The 23,812-nt window shown below is 36.0% G+C and overlaps 2 protein-coding genes across 4 annotated transcripts; one reads left to right on the forward strand and one right to left on the reverse strand.

The window, feature by feature from the left end:
- Positions 1 to 521: 521 nt before the first annotated feature.
- On the forward strand, positions 522 to 14,263 carry LOC107670498 (nitrogen permease regulator 3-like protein). 3 transcript variants are annotated; one of them, XM_016463124.1, is made up of 14 exons: positions 522 to 1,160; positions 1,344 to 1,413; positions 3,188 to 3,226; positions 4,082 to 4,214; positions 5,527 to 5,601; positions 7,871 to 8,024; positions 8,127 to 8,208; positions 9,379 to 9,516; positions 9,985 to 10,141; positions 11,033 to 11,139; positions 11,297 to 11,426; positions 12,427 to 12,616; positions 12,726 to 12,918; positions 13,535 to 14,263. In XM_016463124.1, exons 1-14 carry the CDS (start codon positions 965 to 967, stop codon positions 13,698 to 13,700), a joined length of 1,830 nt encoding a protein of 609 aa, XP_016318610.1. In that variant the 5' UTR covers positions 522 to 964; the 3' UTR covers positions 13,701 to 14,263. The 3 variants fall into 3 exon arrangements, with proteins under 3 accessions (XP_016318610.1, XP_016318611.1, XP_016318612.1); XM_016463125.1 differs by lacking the exon at positions 3,188 to 3,226 and having other exon boundaries at positions 13,535 to 14,262; XM_016463126.1 differs by lacking the exon at positions 13,535 to 14,263 and having other exon boundaries at positions 12,703 to 12,819.
- A 132-nt stretch (positions 14,264 to 14,395) lies between these two features.
- Positions 14,396 to 19,723, reverse strand: mpg (N-methylpurine DNA glycosylase). Its single transcript, XM_016463127.1, has 3 exons — positions 19,142 to 19,723; positions 15,500 to 15,704; positions 14,396 to 15,210 (listed from the first exon to the last, which is right to left on the reverse strand). The coding sequence occupies exons 1-3, from the start codon at positions 19,361 to 19,363 to the stop codon at positions 14,792 to 14,794; spliced, it is 846 nt and encodes a 281-aa protein (XP_016318613.1). The 5' UTR covers positions 19,364 to 19,723; the 3' UTR covers positions 14,396 to 14,791.
- Positions 19,724 to 23,812: the final 4,089 nt, after the last annotated feature.

The following is a 23,812-nucleotide window of genomic DNA, read 5'->3' on the forward strand; positions in this document are numbered from 1 at the left end:
ACAATGAATAAAATACATTTCCTTTCCCTTTGTATGTTTATATCAATATGGTACAAAATTATTCTATTTAAAAGTAATCTAAAAGTAATAAAAAAGTAGTCTGATTATATTACCTAAAATGTGTAATGTAATGGATTAACCTACATTACTAATTACAACTTTTGTCATGTAATTTGGAATCAGTAACAGAATATAATTTTCAAGTAACCTACCTAGCTCTCTCTCTCTCTCTCTCTCTCTATATATATATAGAGAGAGAGAGAGAGAGAGAGAGATTAAAGGGTAGATAAAATAAGAAGAGACAACTAATATAACCAAATTATGTTTATTTTCACCGTTTTCAAATTGTCAGAACCTGGGACAAAGCTCTTTAAATTGAATAAACATATGTTTAAAACGTGTAAAACGAATGAATTTAACTTAATGTGTGATTTATTCATTTATTCTTTCATTCATTTTTGTACGATAGGATATATGCGGAACCTTTGCATCTAGCCATTCGTATTTCTACGGCGCACGTAGTGTAACACCAAACACTGATCTGCTGTAATGCTGTGTCTCAGTTAAGGGGATGACATTTAGTTACGCAGCTTTCTTTGCTAAACTTAACTGTCAGATTAGCTGCACATATTCACATGGCGCCAGAAGGTGACTGGTGGATAAAACATTTTGATTTATTATCTTGTGATTGATAACAGTAACTGTTTTGCGTTAGTGTTGTGGTTTTGGCTAGCGAGCAGGCTAACAGAATTTGTTATGCTGCTATTATCTCTCAAATTCGTTTTGTTCAATTCTTTTATTTTTTTCCCCTCATGTTATTTGAGATGCAATTCAACAAATGCACAAGGTGTCTTATACTCATTCAGGTAAATGTTCATGCAGTGCAACCCTTCAGTTGTCCACACCTGTCCAGCTGCAAACTTAATTCGCTTGAGATTATATACATTTAAGAAAACGCGTCAGGATGTACAAGCAGTGGTCTGTAGATTTAAATTCAGATGCGAAGCTGATGCCGAAACAGGTCGAATCCAGCCTGCAGCCAAATGGAGAAAAAACAAGCCCCATAAGTGTTATACTAGTTAGCTCTGGCAGCAGAGGAAATAAACTACTCTTCCGATACCCGTTTCAGAGGGTATCTGAAAACACTTCATCAGCAACATGTAAGTGTTCCTGCTTCCTCTTCTTCTGTGTGTAATTCTGTATCAAACTGACACTGCCACACCAGCAGTTCCCTGTAATTGATGCATTGCAAAAAGACTGTTTTGTATTTCCACTGCCACTTTACACATGCAATATACACAAAGAATGGTCCTTTTCAATGTGTGTATTTTCTTTCATCAAAGCAAAACAGCGGAGTCCATATGTGTTGAATACCTCAGGTGACTCTGTAGAGGACCAGGATGGTGATTCAAGGTATTATGCAAAGACAGGAATTAAGGGTTTATTATTCCTTTTGTAAGTTTCTTTAGAACGATTAATGTTGTTGATGTAAATTATACTAGAGTTGTGTTTTCTGTGCATTCTGTTGTTGTAAGCATTTTTCTGCATGCAGTAATCCATGGTGGCATGATGTCAAGAGATTGCCAGTTTCACCAATAGTTCATTATGTCCATTGTGCTATATGTTTTTGTGTTGGATGATTTTAGATTGTTGTCTGGATATTATGCTGGGTCTGGGTGATCTATTGCTCAAAGGAATAGATCACCCAGAAATGATATTGTACTCACTCTCAGGTCATCCAAGATGTAGATAGTTTGTTTCTTCATTAGAACAGTTCTGGAGAAATTTAGCGTTGCATCACTTGCTCACCAGTGGATCCTCTGCAGTGAATGGTTGCCGTCAGAATGAAACAGCTGATAAAAAAATCACAATAATCCACAAGTAATCCACACAAATCCAGTCCATCAGTTAATGTCTTGTGAAGTGAAAAGCTGCATGTTTGTAAGAAACAAACCCATCATTAAAGGGATAGTTCACCCAAAAATGAAAATTCTGTCATCATTTACTCACCTTCATGCCATTTCAAACCTGTATGAGTTGCTTTCTTATGTTGAACACAAAAGAAGATATTTTGAAGATTGTGAAAGCAACTCCTACAGGTTTGGAACAACATGAGGGTGAGTAAGTGATGACAGAATTTTCATTTTTGGGTGAACTATCCCTTTAAGGGTTTTTGTATTAAACAGTTGCTTCCACTATTCTATTCATAATATTTTATTTTCCAGAGAAAAATTAATGTCTTCTTAATCAGGAGAGAAATAAGCACAAATCGAACACTCTTTGCAAGCGAAAACAGTCCAAAACGGTTCTTAACAAATATGTTGGTGGATTTTGATGTGAGAGGAGAACACGAGATTTTTTCACTGGAGGAAGTGTTGTTATGGATTATGGACTTTTGCCCAGAGGCTACGGTTTAAAGTAAAAAACACCTTATTGATGTATTTGTTTCTTACAAACATGCAGCTTTTCATTTCACAAGATGTTAATGGGTGGACTGGACTTGTGTGGATTGCTTGTGAATTATTGTGATGTTTTTATCAGCTGTGTGAACTCATTTTGACAGGCACCCGGAGGATCCATTGGTAAGCAAGTGATGTGATGCTAAATTTCTTTAAATCTGTTTTGATGAAGAAACAAACTCGTCTACGTTTTGATGGCCTGAGGGTGAGTGTGTTTTCAGGAAATTTTCATTTTTGGATGAACTATTCATTTAAGAAACGCAATATATTTATGAGCTGATCCAGAAGAGAAGTTAGTTAAAAGTTTATTACAGTGTAAAATTTCAAATGTATTTTAGATATATTATTATTACTGCTACAACTACAACTACTATTATAGGCTAAATTATAAATCATAAAAAATGCACCTGCATAAAAAAAAAACAATGCTAAACATCATCATGTTTTACTATATGTTATCACAAAGGACACCTAAATGATAAGTTCATATATTATGTATAAAGTAAGGACAAAAAAAAAGAAAGAAAGGACAAATATCACAATTTAAAATTGATGCCACATTAACGTGCTGTCCTTGTTGACCAATCTTAAATCTTAAAATTTGGTTTGTTTTTTGTCACCCTTATGTCATGCATCCTGGCAACTTGTCTGTTGCATTTTCCCTTTTTGTTTGTTTGTGTTTTTCTTTCTTTCTTTCTTTCTTTTTTATGGCCCTATTCCCATTTCAGAGAACAAACTCCACTAACTGATGAACAGTTGGTAGCAGGGTAAGATTAAACCACCATTCTGAACCACCTCTCCTTTCTCCAGAGCACCCCATCTTTGTTCACCTTTTCTCCCTGATAATTCGTCTGGCATAGTGCACATATATATATATATATATATATATATGCATTCAAATGGCAAATGTAATCTGGGAAACTGTGAGTAATTGTGTGTTATTTATTATTTATGTAATCTAAGATCATAATATCACTTTCAATCTTGGGCCACAGTAACAGATTTGAAAAAGTAGCAATATTATAATTGTGTTACATTCTTTGAAATACATTATTCCACAATAATGAATCGCCTGGGTTAATTTAGCAATCAAGAAATGTCATTCAATCAAATGCTGAACAGGTGATGGTCCTGCATTAATGCAATGTTCATAAACCCAACACATTTAAAGACCTGTTTTCCTTTCATTTTTTACTCCCAAAATAATTTCACCACTGAAAGAGATTAAATCAGACCACCGACTTTTGTACCATGGGCTTTCATGGGGTTTGATTCTCTCTAAAAAGCCTTGTCTGAATGGGTGAAATAGATAGATACAGGACAGGTTCATCACTCTGCCAGATAGATCCAATCACCACACATTCTCAACTTTTAGAGGTTATTGGTATATTTAGATCAGAAAACAAAAAGTCTAGAGGCTTTACCAAATCATTTGCCCAATCACCCGTCCCTTGTGAATCCCCTAGAAATATGGGTTGGAGTGTATAATTCTCAGGGCTGAGTAGATTAGCGCTTGAAAGCCGATCAGACACACCACTGTAATTAACTGATTTTAGTTTCACTTCTTCTGTGTTCACTGTCAATTATTCCTTTTTTTTTTTTTTATTCCTTTCCCTTAAAAGGTTTTCTGATAGTATTCTCGCCACCATCTTGGCCACCAAGTCTGATATGTGCGGCAAGAAGTTTGAACTAAAAATAGACAATGTGCGCTTCGTCGGACATCCAACATTACTGCAGCCTCCACATACTATTCAGGTGAGACATGCCAAATGTCTATATGAAAGATGTCAGGCCAGTTAAAAGACATATGATGTGTCTGATATACATGATACCATTCAAAAGTTTTGGGGTCTGTAAGATTTTGTAATGTTTTTAAAAAACTGCATTTATTTGACCAATACAGTAATATTGTGAAGTAGTATTATAATTTAAAACGACTCTTTTCTATTTTATTATATTTTAAAAAGTAATTGATTTCTGTGATGCAAAGCTGAATTTTCAGCATCATTACTCCAGTCTTCAGTGTCACATGATCCTTCAGAAACCATTCTAATGTGCTGATTTGCTGCTCAAGAAACATTTCTTATTATTATCAATGTTGAAAACAGTTGAGCTGCTTCATATTTTTGTGGAAACCAAAATCTGATAGAAAGTTCTAAAGAACAGGATTTATTTGAAAAAAAAAAAGAAATGTTTTGTAACATTATAAATGTCTTTACTGGCACTTTTGCTCAATGTGACACATAATTGCTAAATAAAAGTATTAATTATTTCTTTAAAATAATAATAATAAAAAAAACTTACTGACTGCAAACTTTTGAATGTTGTATTGCTGTTAGGTCATAGTCTGAGGGTGAAGGAAATTATTTTGAACTGTACAATTTGGTGACCATTTATTCTTCCCATAAACATCTAGAATGTTTGAGTCATCAGGAAACTATGTGTGATGTATATAATGATAAATGATAAACTGCCAATGCACTGGTGACTGCCGTGATCACAGGCTAAGAGCTCCACCTTCTGTTAGAGAGAAAATATGTTAGTCCACTGTACCATGAAATACTCCTCCTGCCGACAAATACTCTGCATTTGTTGAATGAAAATGTAACATTATTTACCAGCTAAGATTTATAACAAATAAAGTCAAGCTACAAGTAAATTGAGTATTGATTCAGATTATTAAAAGAACTAACAGAAAAGAACTCTGTTATGTATGCTGCATCATAAAATGCATCATGATCTGTTATACTAACCTGCACAATGAAAGTATAATCTTCATAGACTTACTTAATAGTTCATTTGTTTCACATTTAACATTTATTTCTCAAAAATAAATACTATGTCGTTTCTTATAAGACTGTACTTTTTTAATAATCTGAACTGCAATACTCTTTATGCAACATTCAGTTAATTTACTGTCATGATACAACATTAAAAGAAAGCAGAAGCAGAACATTATTTATAGTTGTTCTAAGATTATCATCACATGATTATTTCTTGAAATACATGCTTAGTAATAAAATGAGCTTAATCTAATTCTATTTATTAACAATGTTCCTTTCACCAGGTCTCCAAAACGGACCCCTCCCCCAAAAGAGAACTGCCCACCATGATCCTGTTCAGTGTTGTTTTTGCATTAAGGGTAAGAAAACAGTATATTTAAACTCTTAATGAACACAAATCTATTAATACATATGTGAAAGAAAAATAAATAAACTATCATGAATAGAAGTGAAAAATATTTTGCACACCACTATTTGAGATACAGTGGCCAACAAAAATAATAAGATACCCTTGAAAATGTGTGACTGTCATGACATTAGGTATATAAAATACCAAACCAGATGAAATTTATTTTAAAGAAAAAAACACAATGACACGTTTCCAGCAAAACACACAGTTTGCTATGCTGTAGGTTATGCAGTATAAAACAATAGTATTTTGTTTTAAAGTAAGGTGCAAAATGTACAGCATCTGGAGACTTTCATCATTTGGTTTGATATTTGTTACATATTGCAATAAAATGTGTACATTTTAATGTATAAATTGACTTCATTGTCAATTTAAAAGTTTAGCAATTAATATATTATCACGAATATAAGGCAAAATATTTTGTGCATCACTATTTGAGATACAGTGGCCAACAAAAATATTAAGATACACTTAAAATGTGTGACTATCATGACATTAAATCTATAAGATATCAAACCAAATGCAAAGTATTTTAAAACAGTGGTAAAACAGAATGTACAGTATCTGAAGACTTATCATTTGGTTTAACCATGGTTTGATATTTGTTATATTTTGAAATAAAATGTGTACAATTTTAATTGTGACTTCGTTGCCTAAATAATTGGGGAGGCACTGTATAGTGAATCGGCTGTTTGTGAAGCTATCTGAGTTCAAGATTTTAGTTTTGGTTTCTCAGAAAGGGTGCAGATTGTGATAAGCCTCCAGTGTGCTGTCTATCAGACTGAGTGACAGGGAGGCGGCACAATCAGACTGCACACGATCAGACCCACCCCTGTGCCACCAAGACTTGACACGGCAGAGTGCTGAGTCAAAGCTCCAGCTGCAGAAAACGCAAACTCGCACTCATATCAGTTCTCCAGCATGCCCACTCCCTTTCTCGGTACACTCCCTCCATCACTATGCTCACCAATAATCTGCAAATTTACCATATGTGCACGTTTGAATCAAGAAAATATTCAATAAAATATTAGGTTGCTAAAGGGTTGTATTTTTGGTTGGGTTGTACTTTATGCCCCCTCTAAAATATCAAAATTAATTTTAATCCAGAAGTTGTTTACATTAGAAGAGGTTTATTCAAGTCATGAGTTAATGCATTTGTAATGTATTTTTTAACAAATTAATATAGACAAAAAAAAGAAAAAGTGTCACATCCATGACCCAATCAACTGATCAAATTAATATTTACAAAATATCATTGTTTTCATACACACGTCATGTATTTTGGTGAACTGTTTAATAACTTGTGGATTTAACTGAATACCTTATTATATAATTATAAAATATAAGATATATAAATAGATTATAAATTATAATTAGATGATATACACTTCAGATTATAATAGTTCTTTGATATGTTTAATAAAGATTTATGTCCTTGTATATAATCATGTAACTATGGTGCTTTGCATATGCACATTCTCCCCACATCTGAAAAGAAAAACCCCTTTTGCTGTGTGAAAGGTATTTTGAACAATAAAACAAAAAAAGTTAGAAGCAAAAAACCAACAAATGCCAACAAAGTCAGCTTTTTGGCGGAGCTGTACCTGTAATTTAATTTTATATTATGGTCAATGACAATGAGTCCAGGAAAGGGAAAAATCATCTAAAATGTACTTTTAAAATACACGCTAATTGCTTAGAAATGTACTACTTGTATTCATGTTGGTTTCATATGCTTTTGAAAATCCTTTATGCTGTTTTCAACATGTTTAAATTTAATGACTCACACCATGAATACATATATGACTGTTAAACCACATGATTTTGATTTGAACAAAATAGTTTGAAATCTAAGTAATCAAACAGTTTTATTAAAATATTTTTGTTAGAATATTTTTTATCTCTAAGAAATAAGAAATAATCATAGATTATGCCACACTACCTAATTGTTTTTGAAATGCATCTATTTTTTTCCCAAGTCTATTTCAAAATCTATATTTAAGTCTATTTCAAAGTCTATATCAAAATGAATTTAAATACAAATTAAAAACATGCTCATCATAGAAAAGGTGCAGTCAAGTCATTGTATGCATGAATTATTGCATTTTAATGTTGTGTAATGAATTAATAGATAAGAGCAAAAAATGTGCATCATGTCACTGACCCACTGATCAACTGAACAATAACCATCTTTCATCTTGATTTTCTGCCTTCTACAGGCCAATGCAGACGCCTCAGTCATCAACTGTATGCATAACCTGTCTCGTCGCATTGCTATCGCCCTGCAGCACGAGGAGCGCAGGTGTCAATACCTCACCAGAGAGGCCAAGCTCATGCTGGCTGTGCAGGACGAGGTCACCACCATGACTGAGAGTGAGACATCTCCTTCCCTAGAAATGTGCAGTGTTTGTCCTGCAAATAGAATTACTGAAGGTGTTACATGATTTCCACCAAGCTGTTCACCTTTCATTATAGCGGACGGCACCCCACAGTCGCCGTTTCGCCAGATCCTTCCCAAGTGTAAATTAGCAAGAGACCTAAAAGAGGCCTATGACAGGTGAGTAGGTTTATGTTGAACGTCATTTACCCCAGCACTCTTGTCAACTGGGGTTAGACGCTTTGACAACAACACAACAAATTTACCTCATAGGGGTTGGTTATGGTTAGGAGTAATGGATAGGTTAGTTAGGGCTATAATTGATCTAATTGATCGTTCTGTTAGGGGTGAGTAATGTTTACAAAAATTATGTCTTATTGTTTTCTGGGATTTTGTAAATAACAATAATTAGATGATAATTATTGTTTTTGTGTAGGTACCTTGGCTGGTTTAGGCCTGTCATGGACAGCTGACTCCCAAAGCGTTTCATATTCTTCATATTCTGTGTGGTTGTTAGCTCACAGCAGTAACAAAAATCTACTTTTTCATTAGTCAGCATTAAAATCAGTCAATACTGTAGCACCAGCTTTTCTATAAAACATATATTTTTGGTCTGTAAACAATGCTGTCTCTTAACATTATAAATGTATACGTATTTAAAATGTAAAATTTTATTATAAATTTTAAGGACAGTTTTATGGACCCAGAAAAACTTTTACAATTTTTATCACAAGCACATTTAAAGAAGTATATTTGATAGAATTATGCTTAATCTGGTCTTTTTGTCTAAGTCGAATTTTATCAAATGTTTGTTTTATTTATTTTTTATTTTATATTATGTTGTTGAATGTTTAATTTGTATCTGCCATGTAATAGTCGATGAAGCTGATATGGCAATAAATTTAAATAAAACCAACCAACATTAGTCCAAATTTGCCACCTAAATTGATTTCCAGTGGCATATTTACTTTTTTCCCCAACCGTATTAGATGCATGCATCGTCTTTTATGTTAAATTCTTACAATTAATCAATAAATTATATTAGAATAATAAGACTATAGGCTGTTACCAATCAGATGAAATTTATATTTAAATGTATTTACACTGCAGTTGCGATTGCATAAATAATGCTATGAGAGTAATGTTTGAAAAATAATATTTTGAATATTAAAATATTACATGGTTGTTCAAAAAAAATTACATGATACTTTAAATATTAACTAAAACCACCAGTAGGTGTTAATAATGAGTGAGTCAGTGACTAATTCTTTAAATATTAGCATATTCGGCACAAGAATAAAGAACAGCTCTTGTCATTTTTGTCATGATGATATTGTTTATTGTTTTCAGCCTCTGCACAACTGGAGTGGTTCGGCTTCACATTAATAACTGGCTTGAGGTCAGTTTCTGCCTTCCACATAAAATCCATCGTGTCGGAGGGAAACACATCCCACCAGAAGCTCTTGAGCGCAGCCTAAAGGCCATTCGGTGAGTTACAGCTTATATCCAGCTTATTTAGCAACATTTCAAATGTTGTCACATGCCCTCATGTTGCATTTCATTCAGCAAGTTGCATCCAGTTATTTTCTGGAAAAATAAAAATGTCATTTTGCGAACTTTTAGCAGTGTGATAAGACAAGCAGTATTTTAAAAAATTTTATATTTCTGTTTCATGCAAGAAAAGGATATTTAAAAAATGCTCTTGCGTCTTTATCCAATGTTCTTCAGTTTGATCACATTTACTTATGGGATGCAGTATTCCTAATTTTATTGCACAGTATGTACACTATTTACTTTAACAAGTAAGTAGTATGGTATTGTAACCAGTATGCTTATATGATATTCTAAACATAGCCTTAGCCTCTCCTGATTTCCTGCATTTTCAAGTGCACTTGCTATTAAGACCAGAGTGTAATTTGAACTGCAAGTAGTGTTGTGATGGTGTGCCCCCTGCAGGCCGTATCACGCACTGCTGCTTCTGGACAATGAGAAGGCCTTACTGGCTCAGCTCCCACTGGACTGCTCTCCTGCTCTAGTCCGGCTCATCAAGACCTGCTCAGCCGTGAAGAACCTGCAGCAGCTGGCTCAAGACGCTGACCTGGCTCTCCTACAGGTCAAAGACTAGATGGCACTGTGCACCTCCCTTAATGTTTGACACAAGGAAATAGTTCACTGGTTTGACAAAGTGGAACTGTAGATGTAGTTTTGGCAAAAATCTAATGCTGTGCTGACACCCACAGGATAAGGGAGTAAAATGAAAAGTTGTAGTCACAGCATTTCCTTTTGTTATTGTTAGTCTTATACTGCCACCTAGTGGACAGACAACACAAAAAACTACTGTTGTAATAACATTATGCCATAGAATTTTGGATAGAGCTTAACTATTTTTAATCTAAAACAGTGATTCTCAACCTTAATGACTCCGAGGCCCTGTATTGTTCACAACAATATTCGAAGGCCCGGCACTCTTATTTTTTGTAAATTCAATTTCAGGATTTCAGAAATTTTAATCTTTCTTCAAGGTTCCCACTCTTTTTATTTTTATTTATTTATTTGTTTGCCTGTTTATTTTAATGAATGAATGAATTGAATTGACTTTTCATGGTTGAATTTACATGTCATTCGTGGTTTACTTGATTACAATTAATGATATGGATTTTAAGAACATATTTTTACCATTTCTACCTGATAATGTAAATTCATTATAAAAAAATATGAATTCACATGACTTGAAATCCAGGTCTAGAAATAATTACAAATTAGGCTACCTCGTATATCGAGGTTTTCTACAAATGTGGGAATCTTGGTTCTTTAAAGAAAAATAAAATAATTGTTTAGAGGTTGAATTAAGATAAGAAATATCTGGATTTTTTTAGTTGTTTTCCCTTATTTTAAATCTCATTTTGTCTTATTTTGTTTAGTCATCTTGAGTCCCCTTGGAAGTTTGCTCAGGCCCCCTAGTGGTTGAAAACAGTGATCTAAAATGTTACATTGCTTCCCTCAGGTCTTCCAGATAGCTGCACATTTGGTATACTGGGGTAAAGCCATCATTATCTATCCTCTCTGTGAGAACAACGTGTATATGCTCTCTCCCCATGCAAACATCTGCATGTAAGTATGTGCTTTCGAGAAAAAACAGTTAAAGCTCTAAATTGGTTTGCATTTTCTGTTGTACACACTGTAAAATCTTCTCATGATTTCAATAAAAATCTGTAATTCCTTCAAAAATCTCAAACATTATTCATGATTTCATGTCTCCCTCCCCCAGCTATTCTCCTTTGGCTGAGCAGTTTGCCCTCCAATTTCCAGGCCATGACCTGCCCTCCATGTTAGCTAAGTTCTCACTTCCTGTGTCTCTGTCGGAGTTCAGGAATCCACTAGATGCCCCTGTGCATGAGGTAAGAGTCTAAAGCGGCCTTTTCACTATTTCTGACAAACAGCAGGTAGGAAGTTATTCATTTCCAATAGTAAGTAGTACAGGAGCATTGTGGAGTTATGTATAGGAGCATGCAGAATTTTCAGATCCAATTTAAGCTTCAGGAATGTTAACTTTTGGGCTAAACCATATGCGACCAGGTGACCAGATGTGATGCATTCTAATCAAAAGTACGAGAATCAAAAGTAAATAAAAACACTAAAACATTGTTTAAAGGGGTCATATGATGTGATTTCAATTTTTCCTTTCTCTTTGGAGTGTTACAAGCTCTTGGTGCATAAAGAAGATCTGTGAAGTTGCAAAGACTAAAGTCTCAAATCCAAAGATATTCTTTATAAAAGTTAAGAGTCAACCACTCCTACCTAAAACGGCTCGTTCTAACACGCCCCCACATATCTACGTCACGATGTGGGAAGATTTGCATAACACCGCCCAAATGTTCGTGCAAAGAAATAAGGTGTAACTATTATTCTTGCTGTAGTTTTGTTGTTGCCGCGGCCGCCATGTTGTGAAGACGCTGTGTGTTTCGTTGTGAAAGCGAAGCTACTTTGTTTGGCCTTCCAAAAGAGGACTGCAACAAATGCCTCGTTTATAATGGGTTTTAATGATTTTATCTCGTCACTCGTTTTTGTGTGGATATATTCATACATTCATTATTTTACCATGTGAATAAACAGAGTAATGGATGCTTCGCAAACAGTTTAGACGTTATGTGCAACTGCCACTAGATGGCGAAATGCAACAATTGTATGTGAATGTTGAAAGATAGTAGAAAGGTGAATATAGAGTAGTGTTTGACTTGTTTCAGATGTTAGCAAATATTTGCTGAAAAGTAAGGCATTTATGCATTTGGATCTGATTTCATCTCTGTAAGTCAGGATTTGTGTGATCGTCATTGTCAGTTAGCCCCAGCCCCTGCTTGTAGATGCTGTAACTACACCATCATGTGTATATCTGAGCAGGCCCAGCTCATTCAGATGGTGGTCTGGATGCTCCAGCACCGGCTGCTGTTTCAGCTCCATACGTATGTTTGTCTGATGGTCCCACCCGTTGAGGAGGAGCCTGGTCTTCGGGAGGAGGAGCCACCCCTAGTCACACGCGTTATAGGCCGGAGTCTGAGCACACCCAGCGCCCTGAGTTTCGGCTCTCCCAGTATGTAACTCAGCCAGCTCCAACTCCACACATAAACACACACACAAGTGAAAATATACTCTAATGATCAAATAAAGTCCCAGTAGTTTCTCTCATTTTCCCTCTGCAGCAAGTAGCGATGACATGACCCTCACAAGTCCCAGTATGGATAACTCAAGCGCTGAGCTCCAGACTGGAGGAGACTCTCCACTCAATAAAAGAATGACAGAAACTCTTCTGGCCAGCCTGACTGAACATGAGCGGCAGGCCATCCTCCGTGTCCCAGCAGCACAGAACCCAGAGGACCTACGCTTGTTTGCCAGGTGACCGAGTGTCTTTTATAGCTAATTTTTCCAATCTCAAACCTAGTTTTGTACAGAACAGTAGATATGATTACATGCACTCATTTTCATAAATTGGAATTAATTTAGTACTATTCTAGATTCTAAATTTTCTGTTTATGTGGAGCCTAAATGTTGCAATCCGAGTCACATATTTGTTTTGTATGTGCTTTACATGTATTCTGAATTTATACTTCTGTTGCCGCATTCAGAAAACCTTTAGAAAGTCACTGCAATAATGTTACTGGAGCTACTGAAAAAGTAGTTGTCATATTTGTCTTGATGCCTAAATAAACATAGGCACATTCATAAAATGAAAAAATGTATGTAAATATACACATAATGGCCCTGTGCATGTGCACAAGGTAGCTTTGAATCTGATTGAGAAAATAGTCAGATTCAAGCATTTACATGTTAATTGTTTTTGGATAATTTTAGATCTACACCATCCCTTCAAAATCCAGTTGAAATTTCATTCGGGCTAAAGCTCAATCAGAGCGATCGAGGTGTTTAGATGAAGGATTTTCAGTCAGATTGAGCCAGTTATAAACACATTATTTTGGTGCATGTAAACTAGTGTCTTCTCGTCTTTCTTTAGGCTGCTGCATTATTTCAGAGGCCATCATCACCTGGAAGAGATCATGTACAATGAGAACATGCGTCGCTCGCAGCTGAAAACTTTATTTGATAAGTTTCGTAGTGTCTTGGTGATAACCAACCATGAGGACCCCATCATCTCTCTGTTCCAATCTCCACCAGACTAAACAGATCATTAAGATTGCATCCAATAGTGTGTATTTGCTTATCATCAGTGGCTTAAATAACCTAATTCAGGAGTGAAATGCTTTCATACCTGCTCAGTTTCATAAGTGGCTTATGTAGTGACCCTTGCATAATCTACTGTATATAGTTGTATTGACTAAAGATTTTTATGTTGTCATGATTTTACCTCATATGTGGTTTATTTTAATAAACGATTCAGGGGTTGTGATGTATTATTCATCCTTGGGCAGGCATAAAATGGGTATTTCACCCAAGCATCACCTATTTGGAGATCGCTCCCTGATGTCATATATCATCTCCTCAAGCAAACAAGACCCAAAACACATGCCATGATAGTAATTCCAGACCATAAGACTGCATGCCCTGAAGACTGAGTGTGGACGGGAAGAGAAAGAGAAAAGGGGGTTGTAATTGCCTTGAAGTGCAAATGGTTTTCCAAGCATCTGTAAAATCAATGAGCACCAGGAATAACAAGACTATGTTATAAAGAAACATGCTGTTACAAAAACAGACATGTTCAGAACTCAAACTCAAAGGGTTAGTTCACTCAAATATTACATTTCTCATTATTTACTCACTCTTATGTCGTTCCACCCCGTATGACTTTCTTCCGGTAATTTTGCTGCTCTTTTTGTTCTCGGTACAGTGAAAATGATTAGTCACAAGGAGCTTTCAAGCTCCAAAATTGACAAAACGAGCACTGCAACAGATTTGTGTGTTATATTCTTCTCAACTGGATAGCTTTGTGAGGAAAGATGAGAAGAATATTGCTGAATAACAACTTTAAACTTCAGCTTTTTGCTGTCATACGGCTTTAAAAGACTTGCAGAGAATATAAACAAGTCATGTTACTTTTAGAGGTCTTTGTCATTTTTTTAACCTTGACAGTGCCTGTCCACCATTCCCTTTAATTATATGGATAAGAGCAGCTTGAACATTCTGCTAAACATCTCCTTTGTTGTTCTACAGAATAACAAAAAACAGTTTTGGAACGACATAGTGAGTAAATGATTCCTTTTTTAGCAAACTATCCTTTTAAAGAGTGATTTCATCACTAAACAACATTTCATGATCAGACTGTCCTTTCCATCTCAATGTTATGAAGATCAATGGAGGATTGCATCTGACGCTCTGCATCTCTGTTCAGCACGCTCACACACGGGTGTCCTCTCAAGTAGAAGCGAAGTGGTTTGGTTGCCCATTCGCCATGAGACTCGACTCCTATCCGGGGCGCCGACACAACCTCTCCAGCGCTAACAGTCTCTCGTTCTGGGTCCCTCTCCAGCCACACCTCTGTGTCAGTGGCCAGATCCCTGCGGTCAAAGCAGCGCTGTATATCTAGTGCTTGGCACAACTTGGACGGGCCATTGCAGAGCTCTTTTTCCTTAAGGATTTTGGCTCCCACCTTGCGTTTGGCTGCTCGCAGGCCCCTCATGACATCCTGACCGCTCAGAGGCTCCAGCGAGCGCAAGAGCACCGCCGCCCCCTCCCCTGCACACACATACAGTAGAGTAGTTAGCAAGGCTCCATGCCGTCTCCTTCCTGTTGGCTTGTGTCTGTGTGCATACGCTCCTAAACCTTTCTCCAGGTTTATGTAATGTGCCAAATTGACCTATAATGAGAAACAGTTGGAGAGAAGCAAAGCAGCAGCAAAACAAAACACTTGTTTCTTGCATAACTAGCAGTGAGGGATCTGTGGTTACAGCCTTCCGCCTCAATCTCCTGTGAAGCGCTATTCCTATGTGCGTGTGGTCAATTACAGTGATTTTTGGAGCCTCACCTTGGCTGGAGACGTTCATGCAGCGGTAGATGCCATAGATGGGATAGACGTAGATGGTCCCAGGCTTCATGAACATGGCAGTGTTTCTCTCCGTGCGTTTTCCCCCTGCTGAGTGGGACGCCTTGTCCTCTCCACCCAAATATGCTTCGGTTTCCACAACCCTTCCTCTGAGCTCAGTGCCATCAATTAGCTTCCTCACCAACACCTAAAACACACAGAAACCAGATGTCACACTCTTTCCACACCCTGAGTCTGTACAGGCATCTTACATCCAGCAGGTGGTGCAAAAGTGTCAAATTATATTGACTGAGAAACATTAGACTACAAATGTTAGTAGTTAGTGGATTTTGTTAATGATATCTCAAATATAGCATTTGTTTGATTGTAAAAACATTAATGTTATAAAATATTATTTCAATTTAAAATAACATTTCTATTGAAACATAATTGAAAATGTTTAAAATGTATTCCTGTGATGGTAAAGCTGAATTTTCAGCGTACTCCAGTCTTCAGTGTCACATGATCTTTCAGAAATCATTCTGGTAGGCTAATTTGCTGCTCAAGAAACATTTCTTATTTTTATCAGTGTTAAAAAAAAAACACTTAATATGCTGCTTAATATTTTTGTGAAAAAACTGATAGATTTTTTTCAGGATTCTTTGAATAGAATGTTCAAAAGAATAGCATTTATTAGAAATAAAAATATTTTGTAACATTATAAATGTCTTTACTGTCACCTTTGATCAATTCAACGTGTCCTTGCTAAACAAAATAATTAATTTCTTTTAAAAAGAAATCTTACTAACTACAAACGTTTGAACAACACAACCTGGCATAATTTTGCAGTCTTTTATTATTTCTTAGCAAAAAATATTTTCACAAAAATCTTACACTAATATTTGAAAAACTTCCACTGAATCAAATTCACGTGATCCAACCAACTTGAAGAAACATGGAGATGAAAACAGAAAATTATATCATATGTCTCTTACAATATCAGATAATTTTGTTCCTTTATCTGATAAGGCAAGTACTGATTGTAAAATGTCATGAGGTGTGAACTATTTATGAATTGAAAAAAAAAAGAAAAATATTTAGTTGGGGAAAATATGATTTAAGTTTTTTAAAAATAATGTTTTATATGTATATTTAAAATGTAAGAAAAATATATTACAAGACATTTTTAGAGTCATTAAATGCAATCTTTTCTTCAAAACAGCATAAAAGCTCAAAACCAGGGGTGTGGACTCGACTCACTTGACTCGAGACTTGACTCGGACTCGAGTCCCAAATTTGATGACTTGCGACTCGACTCGACATAATTAAAGAAGACTTGAGACTCGACTTAGACTTTGACAGCAATGACTCGAGACTTGACTTGGACTTGACTTGAGCCATGTGACTCGGAAAGACTTTATGATCAGATCAAAGTCATTATAGACGCGTCCCTGCAGCATGCTTGCGCTTGACTGGCAATAAGCCAGAGACTGCGTTCAGGGACCGCTGGATAGGCTAGTATAAATTAATGGAGTAATAGCATAAAAAGACTCGAGACTTACTTGTGACTTGCAAAACAATGACTTGGTACCACCTCTGCTCAAAACCATATTAAGGTAAAGTGTACATTTCTAATAACTTGTGACGCGTGTTTTAAACTAGATAACCAACCGTCCTAGAAACCACTAACACAATGTGCTAAAATACTTCAGAACATACGAGCATCCTTGCAACAGCTTTAGCACAGGCAAGCACCACTAACATTTATTTCATAAAATGTAAAAATCTAGATTACCACCCAACATAATAACACTCTTATTTTATTTATGGCTTAAATGAACAAGATAAAGCTGTCGTATATCTATAAAGTAATTACTGGTGTCCCATTAAAATAGCAGTATGCAAATGGGTGCCATCCTGCCTCTAAAGTCTGAGTTTATTCAAAGTGGGTTCATCTGGTCCACATATCCTTTAAACAGTTGCTTAAAAGTTGCTACAGCCAGTCGTGCAGGGAGCTTGAGAAAATACAAGGCCGCTGGGAACCATGTTTGTGTAATGAGCTCAACAGAGTGTGAAAGCCACAAGTGTCACCTTCTCCGGCTGTCACGCTGGACGAGTGCTTGGTCACACCAAACAACCTATTATGGGTCAGACCGGATGCCCTCCAAACATGATAATGGCTTTTCATGCTTCTCATTACTCCCTTGCTATTTACACATTGGTAAACTAAAAACAAACACGGGCATATTTTGTGCTTGTTAACTGAACCTGAAACGGAAACTCTGCACTGTCATACAGCAAATGTGGCTAATTTTCTGGTACTTCTTTCCATTTTAAACCTCATTAAAATGCAAATTAGGCCTCCACCATTCAAAATGGTTCCATGGGGTTAAGCTGTATTTCACGTGTTCACACTACTCAATCAATGTTGTAGCATGGCTGATATGCTGTCTACATTCAAAATAGGGAGCCAAAGTCATTCACAACTTTATATCTAAAAACAGCACATTTTATAAGCATTACTACACTAGCTTCAACAAATTTGTGGCATTAAAGAAACATTTTGTTCCATTAAGTCAGTATTGGGCTTCTGAACACTGACTTGCCAAGCAGTGGGTATGTGCTTGGGGTGTTACTCATTTCTGGGTGTCACTTCATGATTTCAACACAACTCTTGTGAATATGAATTTTTCTGTTTTGACAGACTTCCTTCATAGAAAATGATGCAATTTTGATCCATTTGACAGTACATTAACTAATAATATGTTAAACAAATAATGCAGGAATTATTGACAGGAAAGGTGCAATTTGTGTCCCAACTGAATCCCCTTGATCTACTGCTGATAATTAACAACAAAAAATACTCACAAATACTCATTTTTAAGGCTTTAACTCTGTTTAGTGTGTAATTCAAATGACATTTTAAAATAAAGCATTTTATTGTTGCATATATGTGCTTCTATATAAATGATTGCAAAATTGTTTACAAGAACACTGACTATGGATATATATAGGGTAATATGAGGGTAAAATTTTAAGCATAAGCCACTTGAGGGGTAAAAAAAATAGTTGGGCACTAATCTGAATATTAGGGGTATTGAGTTGGTTTGAGTATTATTTATATTAGTGTTTATTAAAGGGATAGTTCACCCAAAAAATAACATTCTGGCATCATTTACTCACCCTCAAGTTGTTCCAAGCCTGTTTTTTTTTTTTTTTTTACACCAGTATTTTTACTCTAACAAAACAGTTGATGGTAGCCATTGATTGAGTTGCATAGTATTTTCCATACTGTGGAAGTAAATGGCTACCGAAAACTGTGTGATGACAGAATTTTCATTTTTGGGTGAATTATACCTTTAATATTCTGAATTAGCTATTATTTTTTCATTAACATTTTGGTTTGAGTAATTTTGTTATGTGCTTCTGTTATTATATATATATATATATATATATATATATAATTTACATATAGTTCATTTATTTTTCACTAGTACTAGTACTAGGTACTAGTAACTTCATCTAATATTTATATTTTTTAATAGTTTTAGTTATGGATAACAGTAATGTCTGACACTTTGGGAACATCTGATTTCTGAATTCAGCAGTAACCTTTTTATATGAAATGATTTCCTGAAATCTTACCTTGCCGAGAAAGGCCTTTGCCAGATCAGCGCAGGGCTGACTGAAGAAGCTGTAACACAGTCTGATGGACTCTCTCAATGAGAAATGAGGGCTGAGATGATGATCCACGGTCTTCGTGGCAGACTGACACTGGATGAGTCTCTTGAGAGGTTCACCATCAGTCTGATCGCTGGCAGATTCTGACTGAGGTGACAATGACTTCTTTCTTTTCCGTGTTGTCATTATAAATATTACAGAATATTAGGCTATATATTTTGCCAAACCATAAGCGGTTTGTTATGGACTTTTCTGTTTCTGCACAGTGCACGTTTTAAATGCAAAATAAAATAACGTTAAGTCTAAAAAGCACGCAATAAGATTACGTCCATATGATCATAAATGTATCAGTCACTTTTTTTAGATCGATATTTAGCAAAACACTAAAAAAAATCCTATTATTGCAGATTATTTTGAATAAGTGTAAGTTAACTGCGGTCTTGAGGAAGAAAAACGTTTAAACGTGTGTACTGTTTGTCTTTATATTGAGTATACGGAGTTGCAGCAGCTATTTCCTCCTTTAGCTTAGTTTCAGTCTAGCCCGGGTTTGTTTATTTTTGGCGAACGCAAAGTATTCTGGGACACTGTCTTAAAGGGCCAGTGACGTGTGTGGGACAGAAGGTTGTAGGATAGCAGGGTTGTTGGTTTTTAGTTGTTTGGTTGTTTTGATTGATCTTCGGTTGAAATCAGGTGCACTACGGTGCAAGTCATTTTCCCATTTCTCCCAAAAAAAATTTGCATCTAAAGAAATGCGAAGAACTTTTGAAAGTGTTTAAAATGATGTACTGTACACTGACATTTCCTTCCTTCATTTCCTTGGCACCTAAGGTGTTCTATAAAGGTGAATAAAAATTATATCATGACTAAAGAGCACAAACAGTCCCAAATCCATTAGAGACAATCTTGAGCTGTGGCATGAAAAGCTTTTAAAGGGACAGCTCACTAAAAATAGAAAATTCTGTTATTTATTCACCCTCATGTTATTCCAAACGCGTAAGACTTTTGTTCACACAATGAAGATTTTTAATGAAACCTGAAAGATTCCTGTCCCTCCACTGAAAGTCTACACAACCAAATCATTAAAGGGGTCATATGATGTGATTTCAATTTTTCCTTTCTCTTTGGAGTGTTACAAGCTCTTGGTGACTTCCCCTTGTCCCTTGAAACAGAGCGTCAAGGGGTAGGGGTGAACATATTCCCCTAAGAATTGGGACACCACTACTACACGTCACACGTCATCATACGTTGTCTAGCTCCTACAATACACACAACTATACTGGTGTGCTGGAGTGCATTAGAGCCTTTAATTACCTTTCTATATTAATGTGCTGCTTACTGACACACACACACACACACACACACACACACATATATATCGGAGATCGCGCAGCTCATCTGGCCCTTCCCCTTACCCCTCCAACCAAAAGAGAATCCCCTACCCCTTCACGTGAACGCGCGAAATGGAGGGGAAAGGGAAAGGGCTAAGGGGCAGAATTGGGATTGGGCCCCTAAGTATGGTGTCCCATACTCAGAATTTGTGCTCTGCATTTAACCCATCCAAGTGTACACAGCGAGAAACAATAATGGACAGTATGTGGAAAATAATGTGTTTTTTGAACCTTAAACCGCATAAACACATTTCATTACACCACTGTTACATTACACTGTTCTTTTTAGCAGCATCATATGACCCCTTTAATGTTTCAAGAAGTTCATAAAGAAGTTTTATTTATTTATTTACTTATTTAACCAGGAAGGTCCTGTTGAGATACAATAGCTCTTCTACCAGGGAGTCCTGGTCAAGATAGGCAAGGACAAAAATACAAAGAAATACATATCACCAAACGATGAACAAACACAAAACACAATTTTCTAAAAAAAACAAATCCTAATCAGTTATTAAAACATGTACACTGTTCTATAAAAACAGACTTTAAAATGTGTTTAAACAAATGATATGTCGGAAACAAGAGTAGTTATTCATCACCAGTGTTGGGGAAAGTTACTTTTAAAAGTAATGCATTACAATATTGTGTTACTCCCTAAAAAAGTAACTAATTACGTTACTTAGTTACTTTTTATGGAAAGTAATGCGTTATATAACTGCCGTTACTTTTTTGAAAAAGTAACTCAGATATTTTCTTGTAAATTAAAAAAGTAATGCGTTACTTTACTAGTTACTTGAAAAAAGTAATCTGATTACGTAACTCACGTTACTTGTAATGCGTTACCCCCAACACTGTTCATCACACCAACTGATGCCAATATTTTGAGAGGACCTCAAGAGGGCTATTTCCAGTGTCTAGTGTACGATAATTAAAGTTGTCTATTAATAATAAATCAACAGAGAAATAACAATAAACTGATTTTATAACTGGAATATTATTGTAAAATAGATGTGGTTTAGTATATTCATTCTTTAAAAATACCTTTCATACTCTCCGTTCCTCAAGAATGCCAGAGATTTGTGAGATCTCAGAGGGAGTGAGTGTTTGTGGTGCTCAGAAACGTCTCATGGAGAACCGCATGGGGATATTAACTGATCAGATTTTTGGTTTGGTTTAAGGTTATATGTAAGGTTAGGCTGTATGGCTTGAATAACATTATTATCAACAAACATTTTGTCTCTCGATTTAGGCAAACCATGATTTGGGCTATGATTGTTTTTTATAGGAATGTTCCAGAAATTATCCAGGAACATTTTTACTTGCGTGAAGTTGGACTTCATTATTTCTGTTGCTTTTTATGGCTAAGATATCAGATGTATACTTATAACAAATTTTTCTGAAACGTTACACAAGCGAATGTTCAGAGTTGGCAAGAGTTTAAAGGGACAGTGTGACGCACAGTGGCTTTAATGGGGCTTACAGATTCAGGCAATAACTGAGCCACTCTCCACGGTCCCAGCATGTCTGTCATCGGTTGCAGCAGGCCGACTCCTGAACACCTGGCTGTTCGCCTGTGGACGCTCCCAGAGGACACAACCACCAGCTGTAAAGTTTGGTGAGACTGAAGAACAGATGACAGGATGGACAAATGCCTGTCACAGGCCTCCCATATGACTCATCTGAACCCCCTCCAAAGTCTTTGAAGTGCTTACAATATGTTACTGTGCTTATAGGTAAGGCAGAGCAGAGTGCAGAGAGGTTGTATGATTAGTAGTAGTAGTGTTTGCTAACCATATATTATCAAAACCCATTATATTATATTAATTATATTATATTATATTATATTATATTAGGCAAGACGACAAGACAAGACAAGACAAGGCAAGTTTATTAATATAGCACATTTCATACACAATGGTAATTCAAAGTGCTTTACAGCCAAGTTATGAAACATATTACCTGTTTCTGATGCAGAAAAGCTAGTTCATGCACTAGACTGGACTATTGTAATGCATTGCAAGGTGGTTATCCTGCATCTTCAATAAACAAGCTACAGGTGGTCCAAAATGCAGCAGCTAGAGTCCTTACCAGGTCAAGAAAATATGATCATATTACCCCAATTTTACAGTCTCACAAGCTTCAGTCTGGATCCAGAACACCTGAGAAAAGATGACGCCAACCTTTCAGATGATGCCAACCATGAAACAACATACAGAACTACCAAATTTTGCTATAAGTTTGATTGCATCATATAATAATTGTTGTTAATAGTGTTCATCGTCTGGTTGATTACGTCTTTAATTGATTACGTCTTTAATTGATTTTTCCGTACATTTCTGCCATATGTACATTAACTGACAGTCACCACTGATAAGCTACCACTAAATATTGTAGAAACTTAATTTGCTGTAAAGCTGCTTTGCAACGATTTGTATTGTGAAAAGCGCTATACAAATAAACTTGAATTGAATTGAATAATATTATATTATATTATATTGGCAGGAACGCGTGCATTGGATGTACATTATCCACTTAATACATGGCTACTTGCCACAGAAGTAAATAAATGGACACAAAATATTGATTTGAGTTTCCTAGCAAGCGGCATTGTGCCAAGATGAACAAACAAGTTCAAATAAGACAAACATTTTAAAGGAATAGTTCACCCAAAAATTTTAATTTGCTGAAAATGTACTCACCCTCAAGCGATGAGTTTATTTCTTCAATGGAACTAATTTGAAGAAATCTAGCATTACATCACTTGCTCACCAATTGATCCTCTGTAGTGAATGGGTGCCGTCAGAATAAAAGTCCAAACAGCTCACATACAGTCATCAAGCATTTATTACAGTCAAATAAGCTGCAAAAACATAAACGACTGCTTTAACTTGTCAGTGCTGACAATGTGACCATGGCATAAGTGGGAGACCCTCCGTTGCTTGACATGGTATCCAAACTCAGTTCATCAGTGTGTAATTAGTGGTCACAACCTACTCTTACAGCTAATGTGTGTGTTTGAGTGTATATATGCACTAGGGTTGCCTGCTTGTACGGTTAGGTAAGTCTCCCAGCAGGTCACAGGTCTGGAAGCCACTGAGATGCTCACACATTGCTGCTCTGATGTGTAATGGTGGCAGAAATAGAAAGGGGGCACACTGTTGGCTGCCAGTGTGTAAATCAATATGTTTAAGTAATTCAAGAATGCTATAAACATTCCGAGGTGAAATATGCTCATGGCTCATTTTTA

The sequence above is a fragment of the Sinocyclocheilus anshuiensis genome, unplaced genomic scaffold, assembly GCF_001515605.1.
Source record: "Sinocyclocheilus anshuiensis isolate Anshui unplaced genomic scaffold, SAMN03320099.WGS_v1.1 scaffold476, whole genome shotgun sequence".
Classification (NCBI taxonomy): Eukaryota; Metazoa; Chordata; class Actinopteri; order Cypriniformes; family Cyprinidae; genus Sinocyclocheilus; species Sinocyclocheilus anshuiensis.